Source organism: Ciona robusta, chromosome 11 (genome assembly GCF_009617815.1).
Source record: "Ciona robusta chromosome 11, ASM961781v2".
Classification (NCBI taxonomy): domain Eukaryota; kingdom Metazoa; phylum Chordata; class Ascidiacea; order Phlebobranchia; family Cionidae; genus Ciona; species Ciona robusta.
Window position 1 is genome coordinate 3928702 of NC_143245.1, and position 16957 is coordinate 3945658.

The 16957-nt window shown below is 32.6% G+C and overlaps 1 protein-coding gene across 4 annotated transcripts; it reads left to right on the plus strand.

Moving 5' to 3' along the window:
- The first annotated feature begins 173 nt into the window (after positions 1-173).
- Positions 174-16850, plus strand: LOC149728156 (adhesion G protein-coupled receptor G7-like). 4 transcript variants are annotated; one of them, XM_089888222.1, is made up of 22 exons: positions 174-330; positions 689-774; positions 1166-1322; positions 4362-4550; positions 5508-5629; positions 5830-5953; positions 6094-6289; positions 6652-6761; positions 7291-7578; positions 8011-8126; positions 8359-8532; positions 8717-8902; positions 9846-10055; positions 10648-10743; positions 11034-11174; positions 11767-11876; positions 12217-12411; positions 13046-13188; positions 13451-13620; positions 14526-14693; positions 15485-15596; positions 15745-16563. In XM_089888222.1, the coding sequence occupies exons 1-22, from the start codon at positions 246-248 to the stop codon at positions 15846-15848; spliced, it is 3282 nt and encodes a 1093-aa protein (XP_089744348.1). In that variant the 5' UTR covers positions 174-245; the 3' UTR covers positions 15849-16563. The 4 variants fall into 4 exon arrangements, with proteins under 4 accessions (XP_089744348.1, XP_089744349.1, XP_089744350.1 ...); XM_089888223.1 differs by having other exon boundaries at positions 4362-4544; XM_089888224.1 differs by lacking the exon at positions 15745-16563 and adding an exon at positions 16574-16850 and having other exon boundaries at positions 175-330.
- The last annotated feature ends 107 nt before the right edge of the window (positions 16851-16957 follow it).

Here is a 16957-nt window from a genome sequence, read left to right on the forward strand (position 1 = left end):
GTACTCGAGTTCTACTTCAATGCAAATATAAATCCAATATATATGTCTGTAAAGTGTGACGGAGATTTTGAATGGAATCAATAAGCTTTATACAAAACAACTTGCATTGAATGAAATAAAAAGTTTCTATAGAAAACACTTCCGCATGCATTCGTATTAAAGCCTAGCATCTATAGGCTAAGCACTTCATACCTTTTGAATTCTAGAGAAAGAGTTTAAACTATAATATTTTATCATATTTTTGCATGCAAGTATTGCATTTAAAAAAAGAAGAAAATATGGAATCAGTTTTTCAATGCATTATTTTGTTAATGCTTGTTCGGTTTTCAGGTGGGTTGTGGTGTGGTCTTCTCATAACCTATATACTAGGGTGGGGGAAGATAGGACAATTTTTCATTCTATTTTTTCGTCCCATTTACTAGTAAACAAAGAATGGTTGTTATAAAAATACACCATGAATAGAACCTATAGTATAAAGAAGATATCAATGCAAAAAGTGGCTTTTAAACTTTAAAAAATTCATTATCGGTTATATGTGTTACATCTGTCGTTGATTGCTGTCTTAACTTGAATTCCTCTAAAAGACTAAATTGCATACCCGTTGTGTATTGTGTTTTTACCAGTATACCATGCTAAATATTTGTTAAATTAAGAACTTTAGTCTAAATTGTTGAACATTTCCGGTCAGCATCCCTCTTCTGCTATCAATGTTATAGAACAGACAGCAACGTCATATGTAATGAAAATGAACCGATGAAATGCGGTCCACAGCAGGTGAGAACGAAGCGCAATATTTTTATAAAACACAAAATACAAAAGTAGTAAGCGCCAAATTTTTGCAATAATTGAGCCAATGCAATTGGTTTATCCTAACGTCATCTTTAGAAGATATAACACGAGTGGCCAATATTCTTTTGTGCACCTTGTGCTTGCTTACGTCTTCGCGAATTAAGGATTGTTCCGCCAATATTCTTTTGTGCACCTTGTGCTTGCTTACGTCTTCGCGAATTAAGGATTGTTCCGCCTTTCTTTTAAAAAAAAGGCTGACATTTCGAAAACCTATTAACGACCACCACAGTGAAGCATTTACAATGGTTACAGAATTGTAACCAGGTATCGTCTGGTTTCAATGTTAGCACTTTAACCACTATGTCACTTTTTGTAGCCAATGTGTGCTGTTGACACCGGAGTACCCCGAACAGTCCAGAAAGGATGTATAGAACAATGCCCATTGGCAGGTAGAGGAGATATGAACGAGAAAACGTGTTGGTCATGTTCCGATGATTTCTGTAACTTCGGCCCAGGACTACCAACCCCACCAGGCAATTTGTTTGTTTGTATTTTTGTATGTAACTTACTTTATCTTCGGATGATAGTACATTAAAAGATCTAATTAACGATTACGTTTATGTTTGATAAAATGCGGTAAGTCCACTATGGACATTTAAACTTAATTGGTACCATTTGATAAACCATTTCCACTGAGCTTAATCAACTAGAGCAGCATTTCAGGTCGTTTGATTACTTCTTAATTTTGTTTATGTTGGAGCAAGTATAAATAAAAAGGGTAGAATACGAACCTTCTTTTAAAATATTTAATTTTAAAGCGGTATATGGTTTGCTGATTTTATTCCCATTTTAAGACATGTTGACTCTAGCCTATATTTTTCCATGTGCATATAGTAGGGTGGGGAGAGATAGGACACCTTTAGTACATATAATATCTAAATACCCTGATCGTTTTTTAAACAATTATACCAACGGTCTATGACAGTCGTTGGAATACAGTTTTTTAATTCTTTAAATGTTCTCTTTGTCCGGCGTCGTGGTATAGTGGTTAGCGCGCCTGCCTGTAACCCAGAGGTAATGGGTTCAAGGCTCGACGCTGCTACCATTGTGGGCGTATGTGTCCTTGGACAAGACACTTAACGGCAATTGCTCCAACCCAGTGGTTACTAATGGGTTGTGTAAATTATCAGAAATACATAAAAAAAAAAATCCAAAAAAATAAGTACTCACAAAGTAACATATAGTAGGGTGGGGGAAGATGGGTCACTTTGTCAGACGAGACTTTTTTTTATTTTCTTTTTACGGACCCCCATTTGATAATCAGGAAAATAAGGTTACAGAATTATTCGACAGTATTATCACGACTTTATAAGACGCCCGTCAAAGCTGATTACTGTTTTTAAAAATAATGATTTTTTTAGTTTGCGTGTGCGAACGATTAAACTAGTTTCATAGCTTCATAAAACAACCTTGAATATTTCGTACAGTTTGATTTTGTCTCATAAAACTAGTTTTAGTTTTGTAAAAAAACACTGAGATATAAGCTTGAAGAAAATAGGCAGGGGTCAATATGACTTTAATTTGAGATAAAAACAACAAAAAAATATTGGTTTAACGTTATATGAAGTTTACATGGCAAAGAAACTAGCACAGCCTGTTAAACTCGGTAGGTTAACTACAAGTTGCAGAATACTGCTAATGTAAATATATTTCAATTTAGAGTCCCATCTTCCCCCACATTGTAGTTTTGTATGTTTTCATTGCCAAACTTTGAAAGATTTGCTTTTAATTTAGTAATTTATACCTCAGGGGGTTTTCAACTATGAGATACAGATATAATAAAAATATAATATTTTGAAAATATATTCGAAATTTGGTCATTTGCACTTGGTGATAATTTATGAGAAGTAGCTTGTTCCAAAAACAGAGTAGTAATGCCCAATTTGTAGCAAAAATAAAAACTTTATTAATAGTTATTATCAATTTTCTGTTATTACATGTTCATATACATCTGTAGGATACAAAATTTATCCATTGAAGTTCGAACATTACCCATTGTCGTTCAAACAATACCAATTGTTACGCATAACATAATGTATAGGTAACATGTAAAAAACTATAGCAGTAGGGCAAGAAAATGAATGTTTAGACCTAATTTTCAAAGCGTACAGTATTATTTCGTGTTATTTACGTATATTTCTATTTATAAATACACTTAATAATCAAAATTAACAATGATTTTAAATTGTCCTATCTTATCCTGTGTGTTTTCGAATTTGTAAAATTTCACCTGTTGTGCGGATCGGTAAATAACTCCTCGTGTGTTTTATTATGTTTATTAAGTTGGTGTCAATTAATAAAGGAATGATACTACTAATTCGTGGTATTACCCAAAAACCGTCATCTATTTTGATTTTGGAAATATTTGGCAATGTGTGCTTAAGAGTCCCATCTTCCCCCATTGTACTATACATGGTAACTCGTAAGCTGGCACGAGGTGTTAAACCCGTGTGGTAACGACTGTCGTTTTCCGGCCACGCGAGGATAAAGTAAGTTACATTCATTCATTCATTCTTTGTTTTGTACTAAATGTGACGAGAAAATAGAATAAAAAGGTGTCCCATCTTCCCCCACCTTACCTTATATGTCATTTTGTAAAAACAAAACTACAACTAATTTTATGACTGTCGTTTTCCGGCCACGCGAGGATAAAGTAAGTTACATTCATTCATTCATTCTTTGTTTTGTACTAAATGGGACGAGAAAATAGAATAAAAAGGTGTCCCATCTTCCCCCACCTTACCTTATATGTCATTTTGTAAAAACAAAACTACAACTAATTTTATAATACAAAATAACATAGCGCACAATATTTTATGCTATTTTATTTAATACGATGCTGGGTTCGTAAAAGTCATTATACTACAGCTACAGCTTTCATCAGTCACTATACTAGAGCTTTCATACTACAGGTATCATCAGCATCACGTTGTCGCATTAATGTAAAACTTCTCTCAATGTAGAGTACGTCTATACTGAAAAATGCTTTGTCAGACTAAAGACAATATATAAGACAATAGGGGTCGCGCGGGTTACTCCAAGTCAGCGTTTCTTAAACCGGGGTGAATTCACCCCTGGGGTTTTACCCCTTTTTTACCCCTGGGGTAAATTCACCCCGGTTTAAGAAACGCTGACTTGGAGTAACCCGCGCGACCCCTATAAGTTTAATCAGTTCTAGTTGTGATTGGGTTACCTATATTATTTTAAATTCCTAGTGTTTAAAATCGCATGAATAATTTCGGGGAGAAAATATTAAAATTGTTTACTTTATGTGGGGTAATCCCCAGGGAATTTTTCTGTGAGCTAGAATTGTTTTCTTGTTTATTAAATATGCTGTTGCATAAAATGTTATTAGTCTGCTGCATAAATCTTTAAGTAAACACGATCAACATCATTTTACTTTTTGTATAAAAAAGTTACCTTTTTTGACAAAAGCATTAGTATTATATCGTTATCGTCAATAAATTATCCTCTTCATAAATTACACCACTCTATATTTATTATTTATATAGGTCTCAAAAGTGACCCGGTTGTTGTTCGTTTTAAAGCGCTAAAGTTTTCTATTTTCCACCAACCTGCCACATTCTGGGAAGCAAGGTATGAATGTGCGAAAATTGGTGAAACATTAGTTTCAATTTTAAATCCGGAGACCAACTCTTTTCTGGAAACAAAGTTGCAGAACGATCCAAAACCTGGTACAAGTGGGTGCTTTAAATGTTAAACACCTTTTCATCGCTTCGCTGTTTTGATAAGGGTACCTAATAAAACTACGAGTTACACCGTTGCACATATTTGGGCAAACGGTTGCACATATTTTGGTTATTTTTTATCCATAAACTCTATGCAGCCACGTCCACTAGATGTCAAATGACCATACGAGTTTAACAAACCAAGTTTGGGTCCGATACCTTGTGTGGTTTTTAAGTTATGGTTAAAAAACTAATACATGGTTGCAGATATTTTGATAACTCAAAAACCATTTGAGGTATCGGACCAAAAGTTGGTTTGTTAAATTCGTATGGTTATTTGACATCCATTGGCATGGCTGCATAAAGTTTCTGGTTGAAATACCCAAAATATCTGCAACTGTGCGCAGCCGTTTGCAGCCTGATGTTTTATTAAGGACCGTTTTGATCCCCCTAAGTGGTGGTGATTGCCGTCCCCGATTTTTGCAAGGTCATTTATTTTGTAGTTATGGTTATCTATGTGTGTTTTATGGGTGTCCATTGGGTATCATTACCATCTTAAAATTTGTGTACCTTCTTCTTCCAATAGTGTTACGTGTTGTTTATTTATTTATTATTAGTATAACCAATGATCTAGCTTGGGAATTTTTGCCTTTGTTGTAATTTAATGAGCATTTCACTTTTGTAAGGAATATTTCCAGATACATCACATTTAGATTTAGCACCCTAGCAGTTGGTCATATAACTGATTTATGTTTTGTCTTTCAATATGTTTTAAACAAAGTTGTCTCTTTCAAAGATAATTTGCTGCTGTTTTCATGTCATAACTCGTTGCACCCCATAGTAAGCGATTCTCATTAGATAAGAATATTGTTAAATAATGTAAGTCAAAGTTATTTTTTTATCCCTATGTTGTGCCTTTGATGCAATAAATGACTCTTACTAAATCTATTTTTTGAATTGTTTACAAAGACACACATGGGGGTTATTGGATTGGAGCACAATGGATCAAAGAAAACAAAAACTGGATCTGGACAGATACTGGTCGTAAAATTAGTGATGAAAATTACGAAGCACAGTGTTCGTCATATCAAGTAAATTTTGTAATTCTTAAAATTTCTTTTTTAATAAATATTTTACTATAACATATTGTGGTGGGCACCGTTACCAGTTTGCAAACTCTAGTTCTTTAAAACACTGTTTTAAACAACAGAAATATTATTTTGTCAAAATAACTATGCCAAACAATAGTAAACCGACTGGGAGTTATAATTCGTTTTGGCTTTATTTTTAGAGATGGGCATCAGGTGAACCTACAAGGCCGATAAATCGAAATTATTGTGCTCGTATTGGTTTAGATGGTTGGTGGATCACTGAAAGTTGTGCTTACGTTGCAACTGGATTCATTTGCCAAAAAAGTAAATTTTTGACTTGTTAATCTGCGTTTTCTTTTATTGAACCAATATATTTTATACTATAGAAAAAAAGTTTGTATAATTTTTGATTAAATGCTATCTATTAACCCTTATACTTGTTAATTGTAAACAATGTACTACAGGTAATAGTGGCTTAATGCAAACTACGGCATATCAAAGTCAGCTTTACACATTTCACTCAACCAAAGTCCCGCAAACAGAAGCGAGGGAAATATGCAGTGGCACTGGTAGCAAGCTTGCCAAGTTCAACAATGAAGCTGTCATGTACAAAATAATTCGATTGCTTAGTTATTGTATAAATTCGCAACAGTTTTGGATGTAAGTTATTTTTATAAATGAATTACTATAAATATAAGTAGTATAGACAAAATGTATAACAACAAAAAACTAATCACAACAGAATATTTATGATGTCCCAGACTTTTTTGTTTATTGAAATGACTTCTAATCAAAGTATTATTACAAATGCATGCAATTGTAATAATGATTTGTTAAATAGAAAAGTTACAATTTTTGTAGGTGTATTTAGTCTAGTGTATGTAAGTAAAATGTTTCTAATATTGGCAAACACCTAAAAATACTCCGAAGCATGACAGCACAAAAGTCAAGTGCTTTGTGTCAAAAATTAGCACAACATAATATATCTTTGTGGTAAAGTTTGTATTTCATCTGTTCTTCAGGGAGCAAGAATGTGAACACAACCCTCCAGTTGACCATCGGACCAATGTAGCAATATACTCTTGTAAGACACTACAACCTTTTCTTTGTCAGCGTAGAATTGATGAACAAGGTAGATGAGTTAAGATGTCTATGGTGGAAATTACTTGATAATGTACAATGCATAAGATGAATACCTCATTTGCGTTTAGCCAAAAAAATATCATTCCGCATCATTAAATACACATTGCATCAATTTATTTACTGTTAATACATTGGGATGTCTTATGTATAAATTACAAAATTAGTATGTTGTTCAGTGTTATGGGTGGATTATTTGTTGTTTAGTTAAAGGTATTCATTTTTGGCTCACCAGACACCATTATAAGAAATGATTACACTAACCTAACTTAATAGTTACGATTTTTGGGTGCTAGGGTTATAAGCTGTGCACTAAATCCTAGGCACCTCTTTCTGTGTTTATGATTGTTCACTGTGTTATTCACATGTCAATTGGAAAAAAATTCTGGCTGTGAGCCAAGACCAAAAGTTTTGTATATGCTAGTTTTATAAGCGTACACAGCTTGACTTTTATACAGTTACTGAATACATTATGCGTAATTCACTTAACATAAACATATTTTTTTATTTATTTAAAACAGATGTTTGCCCTGTAAATGATGAAGTTCAAAATTCAACTCAATCATCAAACTTTAAAACAACAAAAAAGCAATTTATCACAACATCTGAAACATATTCAACAAATTCAATATTAACAGTTACTCAAACTGTACAAGGAAAAACACCAAATGAACCTATTCCACCATTAAATATAACAATGCAGATTCCTAGTTGCAAAAAATGGCAAAGAATTTATCATGGGAAGTTTTACAACTTTCCAGCAGTTAAACAAGGAACATTTTCGCTATCCAATGAGAAATGTTCTTCAAGTGAGTGAAAATGTGTTGCTCTTAAATATATTGATGAGCTGCTGGTGAATTTTCATATTTACCAAATACAATAATCTTACAAACCATTATTGTTACTTAAATTAGCAAAACTCCAAAGATGAAATATAAAGGGTCATATTACTAATTATGTGTTACCCAGGATACAGCTGACTGCAGAATTTGACAACTAGTATAGGAGCAATTACTGATAAGTTCCTTGCCTAAAGACACATACAGTCACGTAGTAGCACCAGCAGTTTCAAACTGCAAACCTGAGTTTTCAAGTTATGCTGCAAGCACATTTAATCACTCACAAACATGCTACAGAGTCAATGAAAGTAGTTAATAAATTTTATAGGTTAACTCTGACTGTTTGTTTATAAATTCATTATGTAGGTTAAGGAACTAGTTTTAACCTAATTACTTTTATAGAAAGATCTCTTGCAAGTGTATTTTGTCCAAAGACCAACAATGAAAATCCATCTTTTGATGATAATTCGTTTGCAATGTCTCCTTGTTATAAAACACTGGATTGCATTTATGAAAATGTATGTTTTATTTAAAAATACTGCCTATAGTATAAATTTGCGGTTTTCAAATTTTTTAACTTGTTTTTTTTTTGTAAAACATTTTCGAACAGAAATTACTAAGAACTTGAAATTTAAATTGATGCGAACCTTGTTTCACAACAGATGTTTAATGAAAGCATGACGTATTTTTCAATTCAAGTGGTATTGTTTCCCTTTAAATCTCACTTCCTAATAACCTTTCTCTGCTCAGGTCAAATCATTCAATCGTGCGGTTCCAACTCCTGTTGAACTTAAGACACTCACAGGCGACCTAAGAGTTTTAACGTCACAACCTACTTTCATGACGCAAGATAACGTTACATATGCCACCGATATCCTGAAAGTAATTAACATGATGTCACACAACAAAAGATCTACCAGTTTGGTAAAGTTTGATTTATAAAAGCGGTTATCAAACTTAGTTCGTTTTTTTTTTATTTTTTAAGCTATTTAACCGGCAAAAATCAATCAATATAGACTATATCATCACAATGTATTAATTTTATTGCTAATTTTACAGGAAAAATATAAAACAATATTTTACACAATTTTTTTTTGATTTATTTCAGATCACAGCTTTAATTTTGAGTGATCTACTAACCACTGCTGACCAATTGCATGATAAAGTTTCTGACTCCAAAAACAACAACAATAAGTTGGAACTTGTGGAAATGGTTGAAAACTTTGCAGCAAAAATAGAATTTGATAAAAATCAAAACACATATGAATTGGAAGGAAACAATATTGCTGTGAAGGTATTTAAATGTTTATGCTCACTTTTACCAATAATTGCTGCAGCAATTAATATATTGAAATAACCATGTGTGTACTGTTTATTTGTTCTTTAATATATTATTCTATCACACATACTAAGTTGGGCAGAAAAATAATGCAATTTCTCATTAGGGTTTCAAAAGGTTTAGTCTGTGGTTCTTTGCGAAACAAAGTTATTTACTATTTTTGGTATAAAAAATAAAGTTTTTAAGCTAAAAAGCTGCCATATATGACCTTTTTTTATCACACTGTTGTTCTTGTTATTTGACTGACTTCTTTCTTCATATTTCAATTTTAAGTTTTCACATTTAGTGTTCGTCTGACTAAAATCATATTATCATATACGTTAATAAATTATAGAACTATATTTCAGATTTAATGCTGCCTAATTAGCGAGTAATAACGATTACTTTCCTGTTTGATCAAAATTACTAAAAAATGAATCCAATGCTTGTGGGGCAAGTAAACTTTAAACCATAGGAAACCGTTAGTAACACATTAAGTGGTAACTCTTGACATTGCTTTAGTTGCAAGGGAGAAATAAGTTAATGATCATAAACTTTAAAAAATAAATACAACATCATAGTTCCCTGGATAAGTATTAAATTCAGAACATTATAATTTGTTTCCACTTGATTTAACCGTTACGCCACTTTGCCCATTGCAAGGAACTGTTAAAACAGCTCTTATACTCTCTTTAATGCAATATTTGTAACTAAACACACCATAGGTCTTATAAGTGCCAAAGAACCTGATATGGTTTCATATCAACCAAATTTGAATCTTTTTAATTGAACGTGCCCATTCATACGAGCGATGATCTCTTGTATTTTAATTACTGAAATACTGAATAACAATTTGTTCTGTATTTTTTTCAATACAAACAAATTGCAACTTATGTTTGATTTGTTTGATTTAATGCAGACTATGGATTATTATATGAAGAATTATTCAAAATTTACTGAACAATCAAAGTTTGTTTTCAAACAATCCTCATACGGAGATGTTTTATCTCAGTTGGAAATTGATCCAACTAATTTTGACCAAGTACAAAATTCAAGCAAAATAAGAATTGTGTTTGTTGGTTTTTTAAACAGTAGTTTGTTTCCTTCAAGTAATGGAAGTACTAAACAAGTAAGACTTTTTAAATATGGTTCAACCAATTTTTTTTCTAGTGTTTTTTAAATATTGTTTCAACCTAAACATCAAACAAATAATTTATTTCCATACAAAGTCTAATAAATAAGACACTGACTATATTTATATCCACAAAACCTTTTTATATGGTAATACAAACAGTGAATGAACGTAACTTGTTCATTTTCGAGTGATGCAGCAACATTAGTCGGTATAACCAGGGTGTTCTGTTTCATACATCTCTCAGTTGCTTACAAGTTGCCATGTATGTAACTTTGGGTAATTATTTGAAGAAGGTTTTTTATTTTTCAAATGTGTGGCAACCCATGTGGAAACAGCTTTAGAAATAATGGTGTGAAATCAAACCGCTTGAGTAAAATTAAATTGGTTGTATGACATGCATGCAATATCTTATGGGAAAAAGCATCTTTATCTATATATGAATTTTAACATTTAATTGTTGTGCCACTTACAATAACTATTTGCATATCCTCTTTGACTATAAAGAAATTATTTCTGCCCATTTATTTACTTTTCCAAACTAATAATATATTTTGTAACTGGTATTATTCTGTCCCTTTTTGTTTAGGTTATAAGCGCTTCTGTTTTTGATGAAAATGAAAACAAAGTAAATTCTGCAGTAAACTTTGCTTTCCAAGGAAGTGAGAAACAAGACAAGTGTAATGTGAGTTTGTTAACACTATCCTGGCAACCACAGTTGTCAAGTTTCATAACAGTAAACAAAGTCAAAATGTGTAGTTACATTGTTGAAATGCAGTTTTGCTTAATATATATACATAATTTGTGAACCTGTTATATTGCATGAGTTGACCCGGCGACTTGCAACAACAATGCCAATGCTATATTTTTTTGTCTTTGAAACTTGTCACTTATGGTTTAAAAAAAGATTATTTACACGTTAGAGTCCTTTAAATTTATGTGCCAATTATTTAGTTCCTTTCTTTTTACATGCAGGACTGTTTAGTGGAAAGTTGTAGTTTCTACGATCCGCATAACCAAATATGGAAAGAAGACGGTTGCCATAGAACTCATATATCCGAAAATGATACGGTTCACTGCACATGTAATCACACAACAAGTTTTGCGGTTGTTGTGGTTAGTTTCTTCTTCTTAGTTCCATTTTTTGCTTTTAAGTTGGCATTTACTGATTAAAAAAAGAATTACATAAATGTAGTTACATCTTACATGCAATACTTGACATTCTCATGTAATTTTTTTTTTTGCTCTTAAAGTTAATATTTTTTTATTTATTCTTTATGGGTGAGGTCCTTGTCAAGGACCTGGGATTTAGGGCAGATTTAGATTATTACCATAACACCCAGAAACTTTATGTGATCGTTGCCACGACACCGCATCGCAGTTTTTATCGCACTATATTTTATCCTTGTGTGCTTACTAGTTACCACACTTTTTAACTTTGTGTATGATTTTGGCTTTGATATAGCTTATAATTTGGACGACCCATTAGTGATCATTGAGTTGAAGAAATGTCCGTAAAATGTCGTGCCCAAGGACATACACGTCGATCAGTATTAGTATCGCCGTCAAGCATCAGACCGGGGACACTTTGGTTTTGATGCAGACGCCTAAACCACTGAGCCATGGCGGCAGACATAAAAAGTTAATATCTGTAAATCCTATAATTTGTGCCAAAACTATCCTACAATGAATTGTTTGTTTATTGTAGAGAATGAAGCAAGGACGTGCTCACTATGTGCTTGATGTTGTGAGCAAGATTGGATTATTCATCTGTATTGTTTGTTTCACAATGACTGTGATTCTCTTTTTTATATTGCCGTAAGCATCATATTAACACTATGTTAATTATTTTTTAGGTTTGGATTGTTATATTGCCTATTTCATTATAGGAAATTTAACTTTCAACTTTATATACAGCTGGAACAAAACGGATAACTGTCACATAAAAAAACATTAACATGAATTTGTTGCGTGTTTCTGGTAACTGCCAACCCATCAGTAACAACTAGATTGGAGAAATAACTGTCTTACCCATGGACACACATGCCCTAAATAGTGGCAGCATTTGGCATTTACCTTGATAAAGGAATTCGCTCTAACCATAGTGTTATAACTCCTGTTTTATACTTTCTGTGTTTTATATTATTTGGTTGTACAGAGAACTTCAGCGTATTCGATCATCTGGTGCTCATGTGAGCTTATGTATTTGTCTCATACTCGCGTACATTGCTTTTCTTGCTGGGGTAGAAAGGACCAACAACCGAATTCTCTGTGTTACAGTAGCGGCATCAATCCATTATTTCCTTATTGCAGCTTGGGGTTGGATGGCTGTAGAAAGCATCACAATGTACAGGTACACCACTAGTGGTAATGCTTCTGTATTAAATTGTATTGTTTAGATTAGTACCAAACTTTACAAACCTAATGTTAATTTTTACACACATTAGGATGAGTAAATAATATTACATAAATTATTCTAACCAGGTTGGGTAACTCCAAGAGTTATAACACAAATATGTTTTATACATCTTGTGTCCGCTTATGATTTACCAAAAATGCAGCTTTAAGGTTGATTTGTTTGCAATGATTAGAACAAATAATTGGGGCAGCTAGGTTGGGGCAATTAGCTTTAAGCATCTTGCCCAAAGGATCATATAACTATAGTTTTAGCAGCATTAGGTGCGGTACCGATTTTCCATTTGTTAATGTAAAAACCTACAGCATATAGTTGGTCTCTTATAAATACTTTAATTGGTTTTAACTTTTAGCAACAGAGGGCTTTCTAGTTTCCATTTTGACTAAGAAGTAAAAAGTCTCAAAAATCAAGAAAGTTAAAGAACATTTAGTTATCAGAAACAAAAAATAACCAAATATGAAATTTTGGTAAAGATAATCCTTAAATAATTTTTAGTCTATTAGTTTTGTCTGTTTTAAACTACAATGTTTATGTTTGCTTAGCTAAAAGTAAATTAATATTTTTTTTCTAGAATGTTTGTAAATATGTTTGAAAGGCAATCTATGTTGTCTTGTCGTAAAATGGTGTTGATCGTCCACTCTTTATCTGCATTAGTTGTGGCTGGTACAATCACTGCTTCTTATTTTAATCAAAGGAGAAAAATATTTTACATTGGTGAGAATAAAGCATAGCTGATTGTCAAATGTGTTTTTTTGGTAAAGTTGCCTAAGGTATCACTTTTTGCACAGTGTTTATAATAAAATGCATTTCTTTATAGCAGTTCATAACATCAAAATAAATTTCTGGCACTTTTTTTGTTTTAACATTAGGTTTATGATTAAATAAGTTTTTACAAATTAAAAGAAACTCCTAATCCTATGCAATCTTCAGACTGGTTTATGTTGTATTTAAATCTTAGTAACAAAGTATTTTACAGAAAACTCTTCCACACAAGATGTTTGGAGTGGTTACATAGGAGACCAATATTGTTGGTTAGTTGGTCCTTGTTTGTACTTTGGTTTTCTTCTTATTGTTGGTGTTATTCTGCTGGCAAATATGATTGTGGCGTTCCTTGTCATCAAAGCTATAACTTGGGGCAGATCTAAAGTAAGTTTGTAGTTTAATTAGTAAAGTCAATGTTGAATATCTAAATGAATAAATAGTTGTAACTTTATTCTGGCAAGGCTGGAAAACGGCAGTCATTAGAACATAGGTGTATTGTTTTATACACCTCGGGTAGCTTGCGAGTTGTCATGTATATATGTGTTTTGCTGTATGGCTGAAAATTTAGAAACCCAAAAGTGTCTACTTGGTTGGAGCAACTGCCATTAAGCGCAAAAACACATTTCTGACCAAGGACACATATTCACACAATCAATAAGCTATAGGTTCCAGACAGGCATAGTAACCACTGTGCTATGGCACCAGACATGGTATTGTGTCTTAGTTTTGTGTACAGTTGAAGTAAATCGAAGTACAAAACTATAAAACGGGGTGTTTGTCGACCATGTAACATTTGTTCTGGGGGAAGTTAATCACTTCATCTTAAGTTATACGGGTTCCAGGCTTTACTGCCCCCTGGTTGCATGCTTCTACCATTGTTGAAGTGTGTGTCCTGGACATCACATGTAAACGAATTGTTCCAACTAAGCTGACCCTTATGGGGTGTCTAGATTGTCGGAAAAAAATAAAGATAAACAATTAATTAACCGCAAATTTAGAAATTTGGTAAGCGGGCACGATGTGTAAAACAGAAAAGCCATCTTTTAAAAATTTTCATTGGTCTGCCAAGTAAAAAAAGTTTTAAAATTTATATGAGTAACAAACAAGAGGCTTTTAGATAAAATTTAAATGTATGTAAGTTTTCTTCTCCCATTTAGCATTATGTTAAAAAATATTGTAGGTAGGCTTAATTTTGAAATAAGTTGACTTTTTACAAATTACTAATAAAAAAATGTTATTCTTGCAACAGGAATCCATCTCTAATATAATCTTCATAAATCATTCCTCAGGTACAATCGTCCACAGAAGAACCACCAGCCATACATATATTGAGAGCTGTACTTGTTTCTGTGTTGCTTGGTATGACCTGGTTATTTGCGATTCCTGTCAGCCTTTCTAATGATGACACTGTACAACTTGTGTTTGGATGGTTTTTTGCAATTTCTACTTCAAGTCAAGTAAGCTTTGGTTAATCGAGTATTATTTTACAAGTAAATATTCTCAGTTTATTCTAGCAAAACAGGTCAACATAAGATATTTTAACATTAGTGATTATTTTATACTGTTTATTCCCCTTACCACCCTTAAACCTAATGTAACCTAGTTACGATGAAGGAAAACCACAAATCGTATTTCTTAAGTGCATATTTTTATTTAAAAAAAAACTTTACCCAACTTTATCAATAGGGTTCGAACTTTTTAAAATGGCATAATATCCTAAAATAAAACAGAAAAACTTAGATTTCCTAAATGCTTAAGGCATGAAAAATAAGGCATTAAATTGTGCTACATTAATGAATGAATGAATGTAACTTACTTTATTCTCGCGTGGCTGGAAAACGTCAGTCGTTATAACACGGGTGTTTCAAACACCTCGTGCCAGCTTACGAGTTACCTTGTATGTTACTTGTGGGTGATTATTTTTTTGGATTTTTTTATGTATTGCTGATAATTTGGACAACCCATTAGTGACCACTGGGTTGGAGCAATTGTTGTTAAGTGTCTTGCCCAAGGACACATACGCCCACAACGGTAACAACGACGAGTCTTGAACCCATTACCTCTGGGTTACAGGCAGGCGCGCTAACCACTATGCAACGGCGCTGGACAACATAATGTATTGTTGGTCCAGACGGTGTTACAAGGATCAAAGGCCAAAAGTTATATATTTGGACACAGTTAATTAGCACATAATGTGTAGGCGCAGTATGCCTACAGCTTTCTGTATATTTACAATGTTGTTTTTCAGGGAGTGTTTGTATTTTACTTTTTCTGTGTTCGTCGTGATGATGTTAGACAGGCATGGACAAAACCAATTTGTCGCTTAATTTGTCAACGTTGGATAGCTCCCATAGAACCAGGTTAGTTTTGTTTTTTAGCAAAACAATATTTATGTTTTAAGTTGATCAAATAATGTTTGGATAACAACATACCATATGTGAAAGTGGTCACCATATGATGTCCATATTTAAGGAGTTAAAACAATTGTTCTTTTTGGCAAACTTTTAGGAGTTCACCTTTTTACACATTTGTGGGACTCGCACCAAAATTGGAGCTACCAATTTTGTGGGGAAAAAATGGAAATGCCGGTGTTTTATATGTGCACCATATAGTAGGCTGGGGTAAGATGGGACACACTTTAAAAGGCTTTTAACTGAATATGTTATACCTCATGTCTATAAAACATATACGTTACTACATACAATAACAAGAAAATGCATGGAAAATATATATTCAAAGTTCAGTAACAGACATTTGGCAGATAAATTATGAGAAGTGGTTTGCGTAAAATATAGTGTAACAATACCCAATTTGTAGTAAAAATGTATACTTTATTAAAAGTAATTAAATTTTCCGGTATGACAAGTTTAAACGCGTTTGTACGATATGTATGTATGTTCTTACTTTATCCTTGAGTGGCCAGAAAACGACAGTCGTTATAACACGGTTGTTCATACACCTCACACATTTTTTGTGTGTTTTATTAAATTTCTTTAAACTTTAAAGTGTTGTCAATTAATAAAGATATGATAGTACAAAAAAGGATATCACGTAAAATCTCATATGTTTTGATTTTAAAAATATTGGGCAATGTATGCTAAAGACCTGTAGTTTATAAACTACATTGTGCTTTAATTATTGTGTTTTGAAGTTAAATTAAATATGGCATTAAAACCCTTTAAATTAATTTGGAAATTAAGGTCCTTTGAAAGTAGTGCCACTTTCAAAATAAAAGTTTTACATTTACCACACATTATTCTGTATGAAAGCAATTTTTTTGTACGAGTGTATCTTGTCACATTGTATAAGTTTATCTTGCCTAATCTTTACTTTCCAGGAGAATTCAACCAACAAACCAAAAGCACTTCAATGACGTTTACGAAATCGGGGAGAGTCCCTAGCGTGTCACGTACGCAAACAGCATAAGGGGATAAAAATAGCTACGTTTTTAATATATAGACGTCAGTAAATGCAAAATACGTCAGTAATGGAGATCTATTTGTGGAGTGAAACTATGAAATCCGTAGTTGAAATATGTCAAGCGGATTTTTATATAAATCGTTTGAATAACGATTTATACTGCGTATAAAAATAAATCTATATACTGTATAGTAGTTAGAAGTGTACTACTTTAGGACGAAGCTTGCTTTTTTTGTAGAAACAAAAATGGTGTATGTAGTATAACACGAACTTACAAGTTAAATAGAAAATAATTTAATTT